A 20,250-nucleotide genomic window follows, 5' to 3' on the forward strand; every position below is an offset into this window, starting at 1 on the left:
AGGTGATTACCACTCATTTTTCCTCAGATTCATTCTGCATCTCTTGCCCAAAACCTTAAATCTATATCCTCTAGTCCTTGTATAATCAGTTAATGGGAGCAGCTTTTTTGTTTACCTAAATCTGTCATAATCTCAAACACCTCTATCAGATTTCCCCTCAACTTTCCTTACTCCAAAGAGAACAACCTCAGCTTCTCCAGCCTAACTTTGTAGCTAAATTCCTTGGAACTGTTCTGGTAAAGTTCCTCTCAAGGATCCTCACATCCATCCTAAAGTATGGTGCCGGAACTGGACAGGATGCGCTAGTTGTGATGCAGCCAGAGCTTTATAAAGATTCAACATAACTTTCCTGCTTTTCTACCCAATTCATAAAGCTGATGATCCCATGTGTTATGAACTAGTCTCTCAAATCACCTTCAAAATTTATGCACATTAATCCCATGGTCCCTTTGGCACTGCATGTCTCATCAGAAGTAACTCTTCAAATGCAGACAACAAAAATAGAACAAAACTCACTCCAACTTAAAAATCAAAGAAAGGATTTAATAAAGAAACATCATTACTCCAAACTTGGGGCCACGCCCTGGGCCACTCCAAGCTCTCTACAATTCCACACAGGTTCTTATTTATAGTGAATCAGCTGGTCAGTTGACTATTACATCATTCTGTAATTGGTTCCATGGTTTACTGGGTTAGCTGACCTTTACATCTTGTTACCATTGGTCACATTACATCCAATACAAAGTTGTCACTGGTTCCATTCTAACACTGTACACTCTTTAGAACTGTGCCATTAAATCCATTTAGTTCTGTCAGAATGCACCATCTCACACTTCTCTATTAAATTCCATTTGCAACTTGTCAGCCCATTCTGTTACCCTTTCAATGTCATGTTGCAGTAATTTAAGAACATAAAAAATAAGAACAGTAGATTATATGCACTCTCGAGCTTACTTTGTCATTCAATACAATCATGGTTAATCATCGGCCACCTCAGATATATATATATATTCAGTGATGCATCATCGGTGCAATCTGCTTGGTTAGAGAATTCCAAAGATTCACAACCCTTTGAGTGAAGAAATTCCTCATCTCAAAGTTAAAAGTTCTCCCTAATCTGGAGACTGTTCCACTGTGTTCTAGATGCCCAGCCACGGGAAACAAACTTTTGTGTTGGATTAGTAACATCTTTTTTGCAGGGTGTTTTATGAGTATTGTTCGGAGGGGGGCTGGGATGCAGCAATAGAAAGGAGAAACAAGTTGCACAATGGACTGGGAGAGACAGATCAGCAAAAGAGTAAGAAATAGCATGGTTGGATAATAGAATCAGAACATGCAAGGTGGTCTACAGTGTATGCATATAAAATACATGGTGTGGTAAATAAGGTAGGTAAACTGCAGGTACAGATAACCATATGGAGATAACAGAGACCTGACTCAAAAAAAGGCAACACGGGTACTAAATATTCAGGAAAGATGGGGAAGGAAAGAAAGGAGGAATAGTTGCAGCATCTCTTATTTCTGTTGTGCTTTTAATTTGTGATATTACTCATACTTTCTTTGTTGTCCACTACCATTTCCTCCTCTACTTTCTTAATGTTATCCACACTTGGAAATCCTACTGATTCCTTAGGTTAACGCAGAAGTAAAACAAAGCATATCTGTATTTAGATATTTTTGGGATTGTAGTGTAAGCTTTTAAATTGATACATGTTCTAATTAAACATTTTTCTTAATTAGCAACAACAGAATATATCAGAGAACTCCCAGATATCCTATCACAAAATAAGAGAACCACACTGTCAAAGGTACAGTCTTTCAGAGGAGGTATTAAACTGAAGATCCACCTGTCTCTGTACAGGTAATCACTCATCTATCCATCCACACAATCAAAATATATGGAGGTGTGTTTAGGCCCCTCAGTTTTTTTACTGTGACCAGCAGCCCAGGCCTTTCCAATTTCTCTCCTCCATATTCCTGACCCCACCCTCTGACCTCCCTTATACCCTTGTTCCATTCCACCATGCCCCAAACTGATTTACCCTTGCTAGTCCTGAGTCTCCATGCAAGGTTGTATTCTCCTGCTACCTTCCCTTGTGTCGGGGAGTTCAAAAAGGACATTCGCTGACCTCAGGCATAATTACACAAAGCCTATTGTTGTACACTACCTTTAAACAAACATGAACCAGGTGTCACAAGATTCTTGTGCACTAATAACTTTACCAGGAAGATAGAAAATTACAAAAAGCTTTTAACATAATGAGTATTCATGGCATGTTAATATATTGCAAGTGGGAACCTGCCACGGGATGGCATGAAGCCTGACCCACTAGAACATGCTGCTGAGTTTATCTCTAAATTTGAACCCACTGCTAGCAAAGCAAAATTTCAGCTCCCACCTAATTAACTCACCTTGTCCACCTCATTTCCTGTTCTTGCAAGCCCTGTTAAAATGCCCCCCACCTGCCACATATTTTTCACTTTGATTTATGCCTGCTTTTCAAGACAGAATTCCATGATGTCAGACATGTAAATTGCTCTGGCTTACTGGGAACTGCCTGCTTTACATTTGTTTAATCTAAAATTCTTTCTTAAAGTCAGGTCCTACAATGGACTAAGTTTAGTTTTCAGAAAAGCAGAAAAGCCCTCAATCACACTACTGAAAGTGACTTTTTACAATGAGAAGATTTATGAAGCATTAGCTTCTACGTTTTCCAGTAGAGGAAACCACAAATTCTGAAGAACCTTTTGCAAACTCACTTTGCATGCTGCCATCCTTGAGAACTTTTTTTTGTTGACATAATGATCTTGCTACAGTATTTAATGGCAATACCTTAAACTTACAAGCTTGGGATTCTAATGTTTTAACACCTGTTGTCATCCTTCACAAAGATCCATTCAGAAATTCAGAATGAACTCTGCTAATCAGATTTGCACTCACTTTTATTCAGAATTCACTTTTTAATCACAGATTTTAACAAGTCCATTTTATTAGTCTCAATTTGCATTTCTACACTTAGCTTACAGTGAAAAATAGTGTGTAAACATGATAAGCAATTTAAATTACTTGCGTTTAAAATTATTTACATAGTAATTTCATGTGTGACACACAACTAAAAAAAAGAGGGCAGGAAAAGACCCTTTAACTTGCCTCATCCATAGGCACTGTGGTTCATTTACTGTCCTGAATCTTTAAGATAGCTTGTTTGTAAGTCACAAACACCGCAAGATTGCAGCATAAATTCACCTTCTATTCAGTTACGCATGCTTTCATTAAGTAAAGTCATCTGCAGAATTTTTAATTCATTTAATGCTTCAGAAGATGTGCTCGCACTTGCTGTCGGGTTTTCATCCACTGATAATGACTGTTTGGAGCTATAGCCTTGGTCGGAATATACATTATCTTCTTTCTCAAGAGGGAGAGATTGTGGATCTCCAATAACCTCACTTTGCAAGTGCGATAGCTCAGTTGAGTTCTGTGAAGACATTAAACCCTGAAGGAACAGCATCTGTTGTAACTCTTCCAGTCTCTTCTTTACATCATGAGAAATAGATGAGACTTGATCACCACCTGAATTCACATCAATTCCATTCATTGTAATGTCACCTTCACAACTGTGCTGAGGAAAGTCTGCGACATCATTCCTCAGTACCCAATCCTTTTGCAAGAGTGGTTCCCCTTCTGTCATAGGAAAGTCAGGACAGTTTATCATACTTTGACTGCAGCCAGACGATGAAATGCTGTACAATGGTTCCAGGGTATATGTCAGATTTAGCACCTGTGCCTCACTGCAGTCTATTCCAATCATATTTTGGGACAAATTGATATCTTGGACGCTATGCTCAAATCCCACTGGACATCGCATTAGTGCCTCATTGCTCGATTCAACCATATACACTTCATTCACTGTACAGGACACATCATCAATGGGCCTACACTGTGGGATGTTTTGCCTAATTGATAGGAGATCACAAGGTTCTTCATTCCAGTTTGGTTCGACTCCTGCCTCCTCTGGAGAAAAGATACATTCTTTCTCAAACCAGTCCGGCTGCTCCATTTGCAACAACTTAAACTTTTGAACTGCATTTTTCAACATTTTACCAGATGGGTGTTCGTGGTAATCATCTATTGTTATTCCTGCCACACGGTAAGTTTTACCTGGTTCATATTTCTCCAGGTCTTGCACTCGGAAGTGTATTTCCTCAAACTGTTTCATCAGTTTGTATTTCACACCAACATTAAATAAATCAGGTACGTCTTCTTCACCGCTGATGTCATCAAAGTATGCAACAATGTACTTTCCAAACGAAGCTGGCCGTTTAAAGTCTGGCAAAATCAGGTTCATGGCAGGAGTGAACATATCACGCATAGGTGAGCGTTCATCACTTTTCAGCAAAACCTGGTTTTGTCCAACCTGCAGCATGGCTTCCCACTTCAACCTTGTCCCTCGGGAACATAAAATTATAATCTTGTCCGACTCATTTTTGTGCAATGTGAGCCAATTGATGTGTCCAACTTCCGCAATCTTGTTAATCTCTAAATAATCTAAAGTTACTTTGGTACCACAGGCAGTCATTAGGAACTCAGCAAATGCCAGGACCACATTCTTGTAGAGGTCATGGTCCAGCGAGTAAATTATTAGAACTTTCTTTTTCGTCTGTGGAAGTTCTGGGGGCACAACCGTTGTTTCATCTGGAACAATTAAGATAGTTTGTCCATTAAATTAACAGAAGCAAATGAGAAATTGTCAACCAGTTAAATAAAACCAGACTGATCTTTGATGAGTGAACTTGCTGCAGCTAGTCAGACTGATGCAAGGTGGAGAGAATAAATTTGTCCGAATTCTCTATTCCATGAACACTGCCAAATACATCCACAGACAAGAGTTGCCAATCTCTGATTGAAGGCATTCCTGATCACTTGACATCTATAAATGTTGTTAGTTTATCTTATAAGGGTTGAAATCCCTGTAGTTAAGTATCTGCGTATGGCTTTGCGCCAGCAGCTTAAAGGAATGGGAATCATATCATACAGAATCATACAGCGCAGAAGAAGCCCTTCGACCCTTGGAGTCCACACTGACACATTAGAAGCACCTGAACTCCCACCTAATCCCATCTGTCAGCACTTGGCCCATAGCCCTGAATGTTATGATGTGCCAAGTGTTTATCGAAATACGTTTTAAAGGGTGTAAAGCAGGAGGAGGAGGGAAAATGAATAAAAGGAATGATCAAAAGCTATTTTCTACTGGCACACAGATAGTGGTAAGTGGTAAAATCCAGAGCATCATTTAATATTAAAAAAGGGCAGTGGGACAAGAGGACACAAGTTGAAAATAGTGAAAGTTCTATTCAAAGGGATCAACAAGTGGCCTTCTGGTTACTATGTCAAGGCAATAATTCTGGAATAATTTATGAGCTGAATGACTTATCTGTATGTACGCCATAATCTTTAGCGGGAAAAGGCAAATGGGAACAAATAATTGTCACAAAGACATGTCCTACTGATCTAAAGTATAGCATGAAGATGAATTGTTGCACTGCATGTTTACCTGGCAAGATTTTAAGTAAATCTGAATCAAATGCACACATGGAAACAAAGGGGTTAAAGAACAGAGGGATATTGGATCGGGCTGCAAACATCAGTTAGTATTTTAGAATGATCATTCTATCCTTATTTAATTTATTTTATTTTAATTCCTACATCCACATTTAGAATGGAACTTCCTTGTCACACTGTAATTGCACCCTCTTGCCTGGTGCTAGGTAGCAGGATAGAAACTAAACATTGAAAGCATATCAAACATATATAGATACTTTCCATTATAATTCTGAACATAGGAACTTATAATGAAAACACTGATCAAATGTGCACAAATGTAACCTTTCAAATGCATAGATATTACATTAGATAAAATAACTAGTTTGATTAGTTTAACTTACTCAGTGACTTGTCAGATGAGGACTTTGTTTCTAAAAGAAACAATAAACAGTTTAGAATTCTTAGTGTTAATGCCATCAGTGAAAATTTGTTCATTTTTAAACTACAAGCAGAATGCTGAGGTCTGTGACCACCTCCCACCCCACCCCCAAACAATTGTTTCCGCTTCCTCTCCTTTTCCTTAGTTATCAAATGAATAGTGTAATCAGACAGAGTCAGTACATTTTGTAGAATATGTTCTTGGCTGAACCACACACGATCACGCATTGCAGCATTGGCATTGTACTCAAATACTTCATAACAATTTCAAAATAGTGAAAAATGGGGAATAGGAAGGACATAAAGAAAAGCAAGTATTGGTGAGTAAAAATCCTTCCTAAACACAGCACTATAGATGTGATTTTCGATAAAAGAAGTCCGACATGTATAGACAAATATTTACTTCATCCATAGCATGGGGAATGAGTTAACATTCCAGGTCAAATAGAGTCACTGATTTTGAAGTAATTGATAATCAGCAAGCAGTTTATCTGCAACTAATACTGGTTATACTATAACCGAGTACCATCCTATAATTTGAAGATACTTTGGGCACATCAGCCTCTAAACCTTAGTGTAGTAACTTAGACATTAAAAAAAAAATTCTTTCATGGGATATGGGTGTACACTGGTGAGGTCAGCATTTATTGTCCATCCCTAATTGCCCTGGAGAAAGTGGTGGTGAGTCACCTTCTTGAACCACTGCAGGCCATTTAAATTACTTGCGTTTAAAATTATTTACATGGTAATTTCATGCGTGACACACAACTTGAGAAAGGAAGGACAGGAAAAGACCCTTTAACTTGCCTCATCCATAGGCACTGTGGTTCATTTACTGTCCTGAATCTTCAAGATAGCTTGTTTGTAAGTCACAAACACTGCACAAGATTGCAGCATACATTCACCTTCTACTCAGTTACGCATGCTTTCATTAAGTAAAGCCATCTGCAGAATTCTTAATTCATTTAATGCTTCAGAAGATGTGCTCGCACTTGCTGTCGGGTTTTCATCCACTGAGCATGACTGTTTAGAGCTATAGCCTTGGTCTGAATATACATTATCTTCTTTCTCAAGAGAGAGATTGTGGATCTCCAATAACCTCACTTTGCAAGCGAGATAGCCCAGTTGAGGTTTGTGAAGACATTAAACCCTGAAGGAACAGCATCTGTTGAAACTCTTCCAGTCTCTTCTTTACATCATGAGAAATAGATGAGACTTGATCACCACCTGAATTCACATCAATTCCATTCATTGTAATGTCACCTTCACAACTATGCCGAGGTAAGTCTGCGACATCATTCCTCAGTACCCAATCCTTTTGCAAGAGTGGTTCCCCTTTTGTTATAGGAAAGTCAGGACAGTTTATCACACTTTGACTGCAGCCAGACGATGAAATGCTGTACAATGGTTCCAGGGTATATGTCAGATTTAGCACCTGTGCCTCACTGCAGTCTATTCCAATCATATTTTGGGACAAATTGATATCTTGGACGCTATGCTCAAATCCACTGGACATCGCATTAGTACCTCATTGCTTGATTCGGCCATATACACTTCATTCACTGTACAGAGCACATCATCAATGGACCTACACTGTGGGATGTTTTGCCGAATTGATAGAAGGTCACAAGGTTCTTCATTCCAGTTTGGCTCAACTCTGGGTAGGTATACTCAGGGTTCTGTTAGAGTGGGAGGTCTGGGATTTTGACCCAGCAACAGTGAAGTTCCAAGTCAGGATGGTGTGTTGCTTAGAGGGGAATTGGAGATAGTGGTGTTCCCATGCACCTGCTGCCCTTGTCCATTCATAGATCACAGAATCTACGGCACAGAGACAAGTTCTTCGGCCCAAACTGGTTCATGCTGACCAAAATGCCCACCTAAGCTAATCCCATTTGCCTGCATCTGGCCCATATCCCTTTAAACCTTTCCATCCATGTCTCTGTCCAACTGCCTTTTACATGTTGTCAATGTCCCTGCTTCAACCACTTCCTCCGGCAGCTAATTCCACACACGAACCACCCTCTGTAAAAAAGTTACTCCTCAGGTTCCCCTTAATTCTTTTCCCTCTTAACTTAAACCTATGCTCTCTAGTTCTCGATTCCCCAATCCTGGGAAAAAGGCTGAGTGCATTCACCCTATTCGTTCCTCTCATGATCTTATACACTTCTGTAAGATCACCCCTTAGTCTCCTACGCTCCAAAGAAAAAAGTCCTAGCCTGTCCAGTCTCTCTTTATAACTCAGTCCCTCGAGTCCTGGCAACATCCTTGTAAATCTCTTCTGCACTCTTTCCAGTTTTATAACATCTTTCCTATAGCAAGACGACCAAAACTGAACACTACTCCAGATGCAGCATCACCAACGTCCTGTACAACTGCAACATAACTTCCCAACTTCTATACTCAATGCCCTGACTGATGAAGGCCAGCATGCCAAAAGGCTTCTTCACTGCCTTGTGACTCTACTGCTAGAGAACCGTACACCTGAATTCCAAAGTCCCCCTGTTCCCCAATACTCCCCAAGGTCCGACCATTCACTATGAAAGTCCTACTTTGATTTGATTTTCCAAAATGCAACACCTCACACTTATCTGTATTGAACTCCATTTACCACTTCTCGGCCCACTTCCCCAGCTGATCAAGATCCTGCTACAATTTTTGATAACTTTCCTCATTGTCTACAATACCACCTATTTTAGTGTCATCTGCAAACTTATCGATCATGCCTTGTACATTCTCATCCAAATCTTTGATATAGATAACAAACAGCAATGGGCCCAGCACTGACCCTTGAGGCACACCACTAGTCACAGGCCTCCAGTCCAACAAGCATCCTTCCACCATTACTCTCTGCTTCCTACCATCAAGCCAATTGTGTATAAATGTGAGGTAATGCATTTTGGAAGGTCTAATAAAGATAGGAAATATACAGTAAATGGCAGAACCCTTAAGAGTATTGATAGGCAGAGAGATCTGGGTGTACAGGTACACAGGTCACTGAAAGTGGCAACGCAGGTGGAGAAGGTAGTCAAGAAGGCATACGGCATGCTTGCCTTCATAAGCCGGGGCACTGAGTTTAAAAATTGGCAAGTCATGTTGCAGCTTTATAGAACCTTAGTTAGGCCGCACTTGGAATATAGTGTTCATTTCTGGTCACCACACTACCAGAAGGATGTGGAGGCTTTGGAGAAGGTACAGAAAAGATTTACCAGGATATTGCCTGGCATGGAGGGCATTAGCTATGAGGAGAGGTTGGAGAAATTTGGTTTGTTCTCACTGGAACAATGGAGGTTGAGGGGCGACCAGATAGCAGTCTACAAGATTATGAGAGGCATGGACAGAGTGGATAGTCAGAAGCTTTTTCTCAGGGTGGAAGAGTCAATTACTAGGGGCATAGGTTTAAGGTGCAAGAGGCAAAGTTTAAAGGAGATGTACGAGGCAAGTTTCTTTACACAGAGGATGGTGGGTGCCTGGAACTCACTGCCTGGGGAGGTAGTGGAAGCAGATACGACAGTGAGTTTTAAGGGGCATCTGGACAAATACATGAATAGGATGGGAATAGAGGGATATGGTTTCCAGAAGGGTAGGGGTTTTAGTTCAGTCGGGCAGCATGGACAGTGCAGGCTTGGAGGGCTGAAGGGCCTGTTCCTGTGCTGTAATTTTCTTTGTTCTTTATATCCAATTAGCGAGCTGTTCCTGGATTCCATGTGATCAACCTTCCAGAGCAGCCTACCATGTCGAACTTTATCAAAGGCCTTACTGAAGTCCATATAGACCATGTCTATCGCACTGCCCTCATCAACCTTCCTGGTCACTTCATCAAAAAACTCTAACAAATTTGTAAGGCATGATCTCCCATGCACAAAGTCGTGCTCACTACTTCTAATCAAACCCTGTCTTTCCAAATGCCTGTATATCTTATCCCTCAGAATCCGCTCTAATAACTTACCCATCACAGATGTTAGGCTTACCGGTCTATAACTCCCAGGTTTTTCTTTGCAGCCCTTCTTAAATAAAGGCATAACATTTGCTACCCATCAATCTTCTGGTACTTCACCTGTGGCTAACCATCATGCAAATATCTCAGCCAGGGCTCCCGCAATTTCTTTCCTAGCCTCACATAGTGTTCTTGATATATCAGGGCCAGGACATTTATCCAACTTCATATATTTTAATATGTCCATCATCTCCTCTACTGTAATGCAAACTGTCCCCAATATATCGCCACTAACTAACCTAGGTTCCCAAGTCTTCATGTCTTTCTCCACGGTAAACAGAGGAGAAATATTCATTGAGAACCCTCACCCATCTCCTGCGGTTCCACACATGTCCAGTTTGGTCCCTTAGGGGTCCTATTCTCTCTCTAGTTATTCTTTTTCCTTTAATATACTTAAAGAATCCTTTTGGATTCACCTTAATCTTCTCAGCCAGAGTTACCTCATGCCTCCTTTTTGCCCTCCTAATTTCCTTCTTGAATATACTCCTGTATCCCCTGTACACTTCCAGGGAATCTCTTGATTCCAGTTGCTTGTACCTGAGCCATGCCTCCTCCTTTTTCCTGGCCAAAACCTCAATATGTTTTGTCATCCAGGGTGCCCTACTCTTGCTGGCTTGCCCTTCATCCTAACAGGAACATATTGACCCTAAACCCTAGCTATTTCACTTTTAAAGGCCTCCCTTTGCCTTCAAACAAACTACTCCAATCAACACATGCAAGCTCCTGTCTAATTCCATCAAAATTCACCTTGCCCCAATTTAGAACTTGCACCTGTGGACTAGTTTTGTCCCTTTCCATAACTATGGAGGCAAGGAGTACAGTTCTTGGTCGTCACCACCCCACAAAAGCAAAACTCAATCAAACTTTTCAGTTGAGATACATTATATGGCTTACTGACACCTGGGAGGGGAAAACGTCATGATGATACAAACAACATGAAATAAATGTTAAAATTCTTGGATTAGATCATTCCTTACCATTTGGCTTGGACTTTAGTTGTGCCCAAACTATACAGCCAAAGATGATAATGAAAATCAAAACAGCAATGGCAGCATAAAAACCAGTTCTCTCAGTTGCTCCCTCTGCAATTAACAGACAAGGTTAAACTTTCCAATACTGTAACAATATCGATAAGAACTCTGGAACTAATACCATCATGCTAACATCTGGAGTATATTAGTACATGCCATATCTCAAAGTAGTTCTAATATTGAAACAACTTTACTGCAACACCCACCTGTAGAGATGAACGGATGGGATTATAGCTCGCAAAGAACGCAAGGACCCTACCAAGCCAGATAATTTTGCATTTTGTCTTGGCAAAGCTGTTTTCATTGCTGACAGGCAGGAATAAAGATGTTAATCACAGAGCTGCCTGAAATCACCATGCCAGGGTGATCTTCAGGTCTACTAGGGCTGGAAAGGACAGTCCAGCCACGGGGCCCTCATCCCTGGGGACAATGCAGAGATCAACCCCTTGCCCCCAGCCTGAGCCTACTCAACCCCCAGGACCTTAGGGATGTTCCCTCTGCAGCCTTCAGTGACAAATGGCCACTGGACCTAGCTTCTTGAGCCCCCTCGAGGTACAATACTCCAGGTCCACGCTGGTCATTACCAGCGCCAAAGCCGGTTGGGTGCAGTTCCTGCTGGGGAAGTGGGTAAGTGGCAGGAGGCCACTTAATGGGCCATCCAGTCTGCTAATTGTAATACAACGAATGGGTTTGCATAATAATCGGCTTGCTACCCACACTGAGTGAAAACCCAATCGAGGTCGGTCAGGTGAATCTCAAATACCTTCGCGTCCGTCAGGGAATCCTGATGCCCCATTCAGAGGGGCATCGGGATTCCCACAGGCCATCTGATGAGGCTGGAGAATTCTGCCCAACACTTTTTATGCTAAGTGAAATTGGAAAATAACCTTAGTAAAAATTCTGGATTATTTGGAAGTAAACCATGATAGTAAATAAAGATTGATTCAGAATCAGAGGGAATTCAATGCCCACACAAGCTGAAACTAAGGACATGAATAAAGAGTTTCCTTGAATGAAAATACACAAAGTTGCAACCAAAAATTAAGATGACCCATTAGGAACCAACAAGGACTTAGCTGGACTTAACTTCCAGCTAACTGGTTTGAATTGAGAGATTCCCTAACAGAATGGAAATCAAAGTTTAGTTTGAACTGTCTTTGACATAAAATGCCTTGACAGCAAATAATGTCCGCCATTTGACTAATATATCAACCATTAGGGCTGCACGGTAGCTAGCACTGCTGCCTCACAGCACCTGGGACCCGGGTTCAATTCCGGCTTTGGGTGACTGTCTGTGTGGAGTTTGCACATTCTCCCCGTGTCTGCGTGGGTTTCCTCCGGGTGCTCCAATTTCCTCCCACACTCCAAAGATGTGCAAGTTAGATTGGCCATACTAAATTGCCCCTTAGTATTGGGGGATTAGCAGGGGTTGATGGGATAGGGCCTGGGTGGGATTGTTGTCGGTGCAGGTTCAATGGGCCAAATGGCCTCCTTCTGCACTGTAGGGATTCTATTAGGAGTTGGGGTAAGAATGATGGGGTGATTCTCTCTCCTGAGCATCGGCACTTTGTCCCTTGGACAGTGCCTCGGGGCTCAGGCTAGCACTACAAAGGTACCAATGCCTGGGGGCACCCCCGCCACCCAACCTTCCAAGGGGCCTCAATTGCCCCCCTTCACTTGGGTGGGGTTGAGCTGCCAACTCCCCGTTAGTTAGTGGGGAGCTACTGTAAACCTAGCTGGAGTGAAATACTCCTGACCGAAGGAGTTGGGGGGGGGGGGTTGCAGCACTAATTGTTATACAAATGAATGGATTTGCATAATGATCGGTTGCTACCCACTCTGAGTGAAAACCCAATCGGGGCCCATCAGGTGAATCCTGAATGCGTGTCAGGAATCCTGATGCCCCATTCAATGGGGCAATAAAATGTAAATTGTATTTAAATCATTCACTGCATATCTAATGCAGCTCCGCGCCGAAAATCTGAAGCTGGGAGACACGCTCAGGGGTGGACGCCCGGCGCAAATTGGCCAGCACTTGTAACTCCTGCCCCGCCATGCTAAAACAATCAGTGCAGCGGGGTGGGAGAATCACCCCCAATATTTTTCCAGGTGGGATGCCAGATCTAGTGAGTTTTCTTGCACTTTGTTTCTATTTTTGAAACAGCTATCCAATTAGTTCCATTCCACTGTACTTTCCCTCAGCCCTACAAATTTAATTTCCCTTTGAAACTTATTAAATCCTGCTTTCACCGCCCTTTCAGCCAGTACATTCCAGATCATACAATTTGCTGAGTAATGCTTTTTCCCCTCCTGTGACTCTGGTTCTTTTGCCAATCGCCTTAAATCTGTGTCTTCCAATTATTGCCTCTTCTGCCATTGGAAGGAGAGTAAATAATGAGGAACTATCAAAAGCCTTTATGATTTTGAACACCAATCACATCCCGCCTTAACCCTCTCTTCTCTAAGGGGAAAACCCAGGTTTCTCTCGTCTTGCCATGCCTTGTGCCTCTTGAATAAATCTCAGCTCCTTCTCCAAGAGCTTGACATCCTTCCAAAAGTGTGATGCCAAGAATTTCCTTTACTCTTTCATGGGATGTGGGTGTCGCTCGCAAGGCTAACATTTGTTGTCTATCCCTAATTGAACGGAGTAGCTTGCTAGGCTATTTAGGAGGGCAGTCAAGAGTCAACCACTTCACTGTGGATCTGGAGCCACCAAATAAGGATGACAAATTTCATTCCCTAATGGACATTAATGAACTAGATGGGTTTTTTTTTTAATGACAAACAATGGTCACCATTACTGAGACTAGCTTTATATTCCAGTTGATTAGCTGAATTCAAATTCCACCAGCTGCCATGACTGATGAAATTTGAACCCATGTCCCTGGAGCCATTAGCCTGGGTCTCTGGATTACTAGTACAGCGCCATTACCACTATGCCACTCTTTTTGTTAGCCAGAGCTTTCATCTACCATATGCCTATTTCACCAGTGCTCTCAAGTGCTGTCACATACAACAGGTTAAGCAATGAAATTATGTTTACTCATTCAATGCTATACATTCAAAACAGGAGATTTTTTAAACTCACCTGTAAATGGTAATTTTGTTGAAGGTTCTTCTGGAAGAAGTATAATCCAAACAGTATTAGAAACATACAAAAAAAACCTACAATTGGGCTGCACAGTTAGAACTGGCCTTTTAGCCAGAGGCCCTGGGCTTGAAACTGACCCAGACTGATGGGCCGAAAGTCTTACTTTGAATTGTAAGGATTCAGTGTGACATGAGTTAGGGACTGTCCTAACAACAACTTACATTTGTACAGCACCTTAATCATAGAAAAATATTCTAAAGCATTTCATAAAGGTGTAAGCAAACAGAAGTGCACACAAAGGCAGGAGGAAATTTTGGGAAGTGTGACCAAAAGCTTGATTAAGAAGCAGGTTTTAAGGAGGGCTTCAGACAAGGTGAAGAGGATGAGAGGCAATGGGTTTAATAGGAAGGGAGTTTCAGAGGATATAGTTGGGAAACGTCTGCCAACATTAGGCAAAGGTTGTACAAAGGCCACAGTCATTTTTATAAAATGCGTTTGAAAGCTACTTTGAGACCTGATTTCTATTTCAAGATGCTGAAACATGAGGGCGAGAAATCAAATTTAACACCTGGGAGAACCAGGATAATGAGTAAGCAGGTTTTATAATGGATACAGCAGCAATATTTTAGATGAGTTAAAGTTTATAGTGGAGTTTGGAAGGCCACCCAGAGAAGCAGTGGAATAATCAGGTCAGGAAATGGATGAGGATTTAGGAAGCAAATGGATTAAAACAATAATGGAATGGGGAAACATTATGGAGTTAACAACTGGAGGTGTTTGTGATGGAGAGTCTGAAGTCCAGCTTGGGATGAAAATATGTTGAGATTTCCAAAACACAGTTCAGCCTAAAGCAGCGGCTGAAGAGAAGGATGGAATTGGTGAGGTTTGAGGCAAAAATCAAGCACAATGGCTTCAATGTTCCCAAAGTTTAACTGGAGGAAATTGCAGCTCAACCAAGACCGGATATATTAGATAAGCAGTGTGAAAACAAAGACTGTGGAGGGGTCAAGAAAATTAGTGGAGAGATAGAGTTGCATGTGGGAACCAACTTTAAATATATGTAACAATGTTGTCAAGGAGTAGCATATAATTGAGAAAGAGCTTTGCTTTGGGATGGTGCAAATTACTAACCTTCTGAAATCCAAATGGATATAACTGCTCTGGATATTTTCTTCCCGGTTATTTGACAGGATCAAACCTTGGAGAATGCTTTCTGTGATTTATTGCTCAAACAGGTCAGAAGGTAGGGTGGGAAAAGAGGGGCTACATAAAGATTACAGAATAATATAAATACCTGTGCTTCCAATAATCTGGGGTATAATTTTTCTAAATCTTGTGCAGTCGTTGTAGCAGTCAATGAAAAATGGCTGAATCTGAAACAAAGACACAATTGTTATTTGGAGATGTTTCAGTGATTTTCAACAGGATGCCGAGGGGGTTGAAGCATTAGGATTTCTGCTGAATAAAGGATTTTTATCAAATGCGTTCGAAAGCTACTTTGAGATCTGATTTCTATTTGATATTATTACAGATTTTTATAGTCAACCTGCTCAAGAAAGCAATCAAAGTTTCCTCGTCATACACAACTTCTGTCCGCGAGTGTACTGAATATAACTTGCCTTCAACACTTTATGAAGAAGCGAAGGGTGGATATACATATACATAAATCATTGAAGAATACTGCCCAAGTATAAAAACAATCAAAAAGTCTCAGAATGTTGGCCTTCATCTCAAGATGGTTGGAATTTAACACTGAGAAAGTAATTAATGCTTGAACTGGTCAGATCCCATCATAGTACTGCATCCAGCTTTGTGTCTCAGGAAAGCCCCTGCATTTTGTGATCAGCAATGAAGAAATAATGCTCGTCATGATAGCTGCTCACAGAATTTTCATGGGCTTCTGAGTAGACTTGCTGTCAATGGGCATCTGATCCAGCGTGACACCCTCTACAGGGTGGTATAGAACAAAGAACAAAGAACAATACAGCACAGGAACAGGCCCTTCGGCCCTCCAAGCCCGCGGCGCTCCCCGGTCCAGGATTGAATCCTGAATCCAGGGTCCCCGCCCAATTTACCAGCCTATCTACATACTAATATCCTATCCCCGAGCTGTCCCTCACAGCTATGATGCTTTGTTCATCACAACCTATTAACTCACCCCTACCCCCCCATTCCAGACCATGTGATCTCCAGGGAGAGGCGAAAACCCAGAGTGAAAACCCCAGGGCCAATATGGGGAAAAAAAAAATCTGGGAAATTCCTCTCCGACCCCCTGAGGCGATCGAAACGAGTCCAGGAGATCACACTGGCCCTGATCGGATGTATGTATGAACAGTTCAAGCAGCAACATGGCTCTGCAACCAGATTGATGAATCCTCACTGAATCAAGTGGAGTCTAAATCAGCAAATATGAATCAAATTTAAATCGTGCACAGAAAGCAAAATAAGAATCGGGAAAGAAATATAGGACTAAGAAAGGAAAAAAAAGAGATACCACAAAATGTACTTTATTGTTTATTTAAAACACTCCAAGACTAATTTCATTCTGAAGGAATGAGACTCTGCACTATAAAACTAAGTTTTTCAGGCCAGAGAAGTTGGTTTGGCTGTAATCATGATTTATCATGCACTTACACCTGTATTAGCTGGTGCAAAGAAGAGTGCAGGAGGGCACACCAATAGCAGCACTGGGCATACCAAAATATGAGATGTTAACCTGGTAAAGCTACAACACAGGACAACTTGCATACCAAACAGCAGATGCAGCCAAACAATCCCACAATCAACTGATAAAGATCTAAGTTCTGCAAGTCCTGTCACTTCCAGTCATGAATAGTGGTGGACAATTAGACAACTAACCAGAGGAAGAGGCTCCACAAACTTCCCCATCCTCAATGACGTCAGTTCAAAAGACAACACTGAAGCATTTGCAACCATCTTTAGCCCAATGTGCCGAATGGTATAGTTATAAAGTTAGCATGCAGGTACAGCAAGACATAAAGTTAGCATGCAGGTATAGCCAATGAGTAGGAAGGCAAATTGAATGTTGGTATTTATTGCAAGAGGAATAGAATATAAAGAAGGGATAATTTACTGCAGCTGTTAAAAGGCCTTGGTGAGACCAGATCTGGAGTACTGTGTGCAGTTTTAGTCTCCTGGATTTAAAAATTATATAATTGCTTTAGAGGCATTTCAGAGAAGGTTCATTGGACTCATTCCTAGATTAAGGGGTTGTCTTATGAAGAAAGATTGAACAGGTTAGGCCCATGCCCATTGGAGTTAAGAATGAGAAGTGATCTTATTGAAACATACAACATTCTGAGGGGACTTTATAGGATGGATATCCAGAGAATATTTCCTCTTGTGGGAGAGATAGAAACTAGGGATATAGTTTAAAAATAAGACTGCCTTTTAAAACAGAGATGAGGAGAACTTTTCCTCTCAAAGGGTCATTGGTATGAGGAATTCCCTGCCCCCACATGTAAAGGCAGAGTTAGACAGATTTTCATTCATCAAGGGAGTCAAGGATAATGGAGGACATGCAAGTACAGCAAACCTTGAAGCAAATTGGAGCTGAGACTACGACCAGATCAGCCATAATCTTATTGGATAGCTGAGCAGGCTTGAAGGGCCAAATGGCTGGTTTCTGCCCCTATGGGGGATCCATCTTGGCCTCCTCCTCCTGCCAGTCTTCAGCCAATTTGATTCATTCCATGTGACATCAAGAAACAGTGCTGGATATACTGCAAAGGCTATAAACTCTGACAACATTCCGATTATAGTACTTAAAACTTATGCTCCAGAACTGGCTGCACCCCAGGTAGGTTGTTCCAGTACAGCTATAATACTGGCATTAACCGAGCAATGTGGAAAATGGTCCATGTATGTCCTGTAAATAAAATGGAGGAGAAATGCAATTAGACCTATTACCATCCCTTTGGTTTACACTCAAACATCTGCAAAGTGATGGAAGGTATGATTGATTGTGCTATCAAGCAACACTTCCTCACCAATAACATGCTCTCTGACACTCAGTTGGGTTCTGCCAGAGCCACTCAGCTCCTGAACATATTATGAGCCTTGGTCTAAATGTGGACAAAAGAGCTGAACTCTAGAGGGGAGGCGAGAGTGATTGCCCTTGACATTAAGGCACCATTTGACTGAGCATGGCATCATAATGCCATGCTCAGTCAATAGCAAAACTGGAGTCAATGGGAATCGGGGTGAACTCTCCATTGATTAGAGTCATATCTAGCACAAAGGAAGATGGCTGTGATCAAACATCTGAAGTCCCAGGACATTGCTGCAGGAATTCTTCAGATTAGAGTCCTGAGCCCAACTATCTTCAGCTGCTTCATCAACGATCTTCCCTCTATCATCAGGTTAGAAATGGGGATGTCGCTGATGACTTCACAATGTTCAGCACCATTCATCAATCTTCAGATTCTGAAGCAGTCAGTGTCCATATGCAGCAAAACCTGTACCCAACACTAATGCTTGTGCAGCTAAGTGGCAAATAAGATTCATGCCAAATAAGTGCCAGGCATTGACCATCTCTAACAAAAGAAAATGTAATTATCTCCCCTTGACGTTCAATGGCATCACTGAATCTACTACTATCAAGTTCCTGGGGAGTTATCATTGACCAGAAACTGAACTGGACCAGCCATAAAAATACTGTGGCTACAAGTGCTGGGGATTTTGTGGCGAGTACCTCACCTCCCAATTCCCTAAAATCTATCTACAATCTACATGGCACAAGTCAGCAATGTGGTGGAATACTCCACTTGCTGAGATGAGTGCAGCTCTAACAACACTCAAGAAGCTTGACATCATCCAAGACAAAGCAGCCCGCTTGATTGGCATCCCATTCATCACCTTAAACTCCTTTGTAAGGGTATCAGAGCAGAAATCCCAAAGTACGTTTTGAAGCCTGGCTAGACCCCAAAAGGTTTTTCTATTTTGACATTAGTGAGAGGATGTGTTTCACTCCAGGGTGTGATTCTATTGACACACTAGGAAGCTTTTATCAAAACAGACTTTATTTTAACAATATAGCCTAACTATAATGAATGAATTAGCTTAATGTTTACCAATTGAAATACTTAAACATGGCAAGATACAATTCTTAACTGCTAACCTGTCTCTATTAGTTCCAATTCTAGCAATATTCCTCCAATAGACTTAAAATTCCTTTTCAAAATCAGGCACCAAACAGGCTTACATGCCGATATGTAGGTTACCAGTCCTTGAGCCTCCAGAACACATCTGGAGAGAGAGAGAGAGAGACAGACAGAGTGACCTGTTTCTCAAATCAGGTCCCAAGACAGCAGCCTTCAGAGAGAGAGAAAGAGACACCTCTTGCTTCTTTCAACAGGCTGAAGCTGCCAGTTTTAAAATAAAATATAACTGTGTGTTTCCCCTGCAAGCTTAGCTCTTCCCATCAAGCACATGACTGTCTAACAAACAACCTAACCAAAACCCTACACTGAAATCCCAGGGGAAAAAGAAAATAAACAAAAATGCATTAACTCAGGTTAACATAAACACATCCCTAGTTAAAATCAATCATTAGCCTGCATTCTCAGCATGCGAGCTGCCTGTTTTTACAAATCAGCACCATGTAAAACAGCTGAATTTTAAACATACTCCTCAAAAGAAACAGGATATATTTCTTAAAGCCACAATATCATCACACCCTCCAGCACCACTGCACAGTGGCAGTAATATGTATCATCTACAAGATACACTCCAGCAATTCACCAAGACTCCATCAACAATACTTTTCAAACCTATGATCTCCAACCACCTGGAAGGACAAGGGCAGCAAATGCATGGGAATACCACGAAGCTACACTCCACCCTGTTTTGGAATTATTGCCATTCCTTCACTGTTATTTGGTCAAAATCTTGGAGCTTCCTTCCTAACTGTGGATGTACCTACGCTGCACGGACTGCACCAGTTCAAGAAGTTGACTCACCACCACCCTTTCAAGGGCAATTAGGGATGGACAATAAATGCTGGCCCAGACAGTGACATTCACATCCCATGAAAGCATAAATTTTAAAAATGAAGCAGCCTTAAAGCTTTTTTGAAATTAGTAGTGCTGGAAATAATTAGCAGGTCATATTGCATTTGTGGAGAGAAACAGAG

At 41.5% G+C, this 20,250-nt stretch overlaps 1 protein-coding gene across 4 annotated transcripts in view; it reads right to left on the reverse strand.

Moving 5' to 3' along the window:
* Positions 1–524: 524 nt before the first annotated feature.
* LOC144498637 (interleukin-17 receptor A-like) overlaps positions 525–20,250 on the reverse strand; it is a 47,814-nt gene continuing 28,088 nt past the window's right edge. For 3 of the 4 annotated variants that reach the window (XM_078220056.1, XM_078220057.1, XM_078220059.1), the window contains 5 exons: positions 15,391–15,469; positions 14,094–14,123; positions 10,952–11,056; positions 5,944–5,973; positions 525–4,693 (listed from right to left, as the gene is read on the reverse strand). In XM_078220056.1, coding sequence (XP_078076182.1) covers positions 3,255–4,693; positions 5,944–5,973; positions 10,952–11,056; positions 14,094–14,123; positions 15,391–15,469 — 1,683 coding nt within the window. In that variant the 3' untranslated portion in view covers positions 525–3,254. The remainder of the gene's footprint in view (positions 4,694–5,943; positions 5,974–10,951; positions 11,057–14,093; positions 14,124–15,390; positions 15,470–20,250) is intronic. The other variant, XM_078220058.1, reaches the window with a different exon arrangement.

This window comes from Mustelus asterias, chromosome 9 (genome assembly GCF_964213995.1).
Source record: "Mustelus asterias chromosome 9, sMusAst1.hap1.1, whole genome shotgun sequence".
NCBI classification, from domain to species: Eukaryota; Metazoa; Chordata; class Chondrichthyes; order Carcharhiniformes; family Triakidae; genus Mustelus; species Mustelus asterias.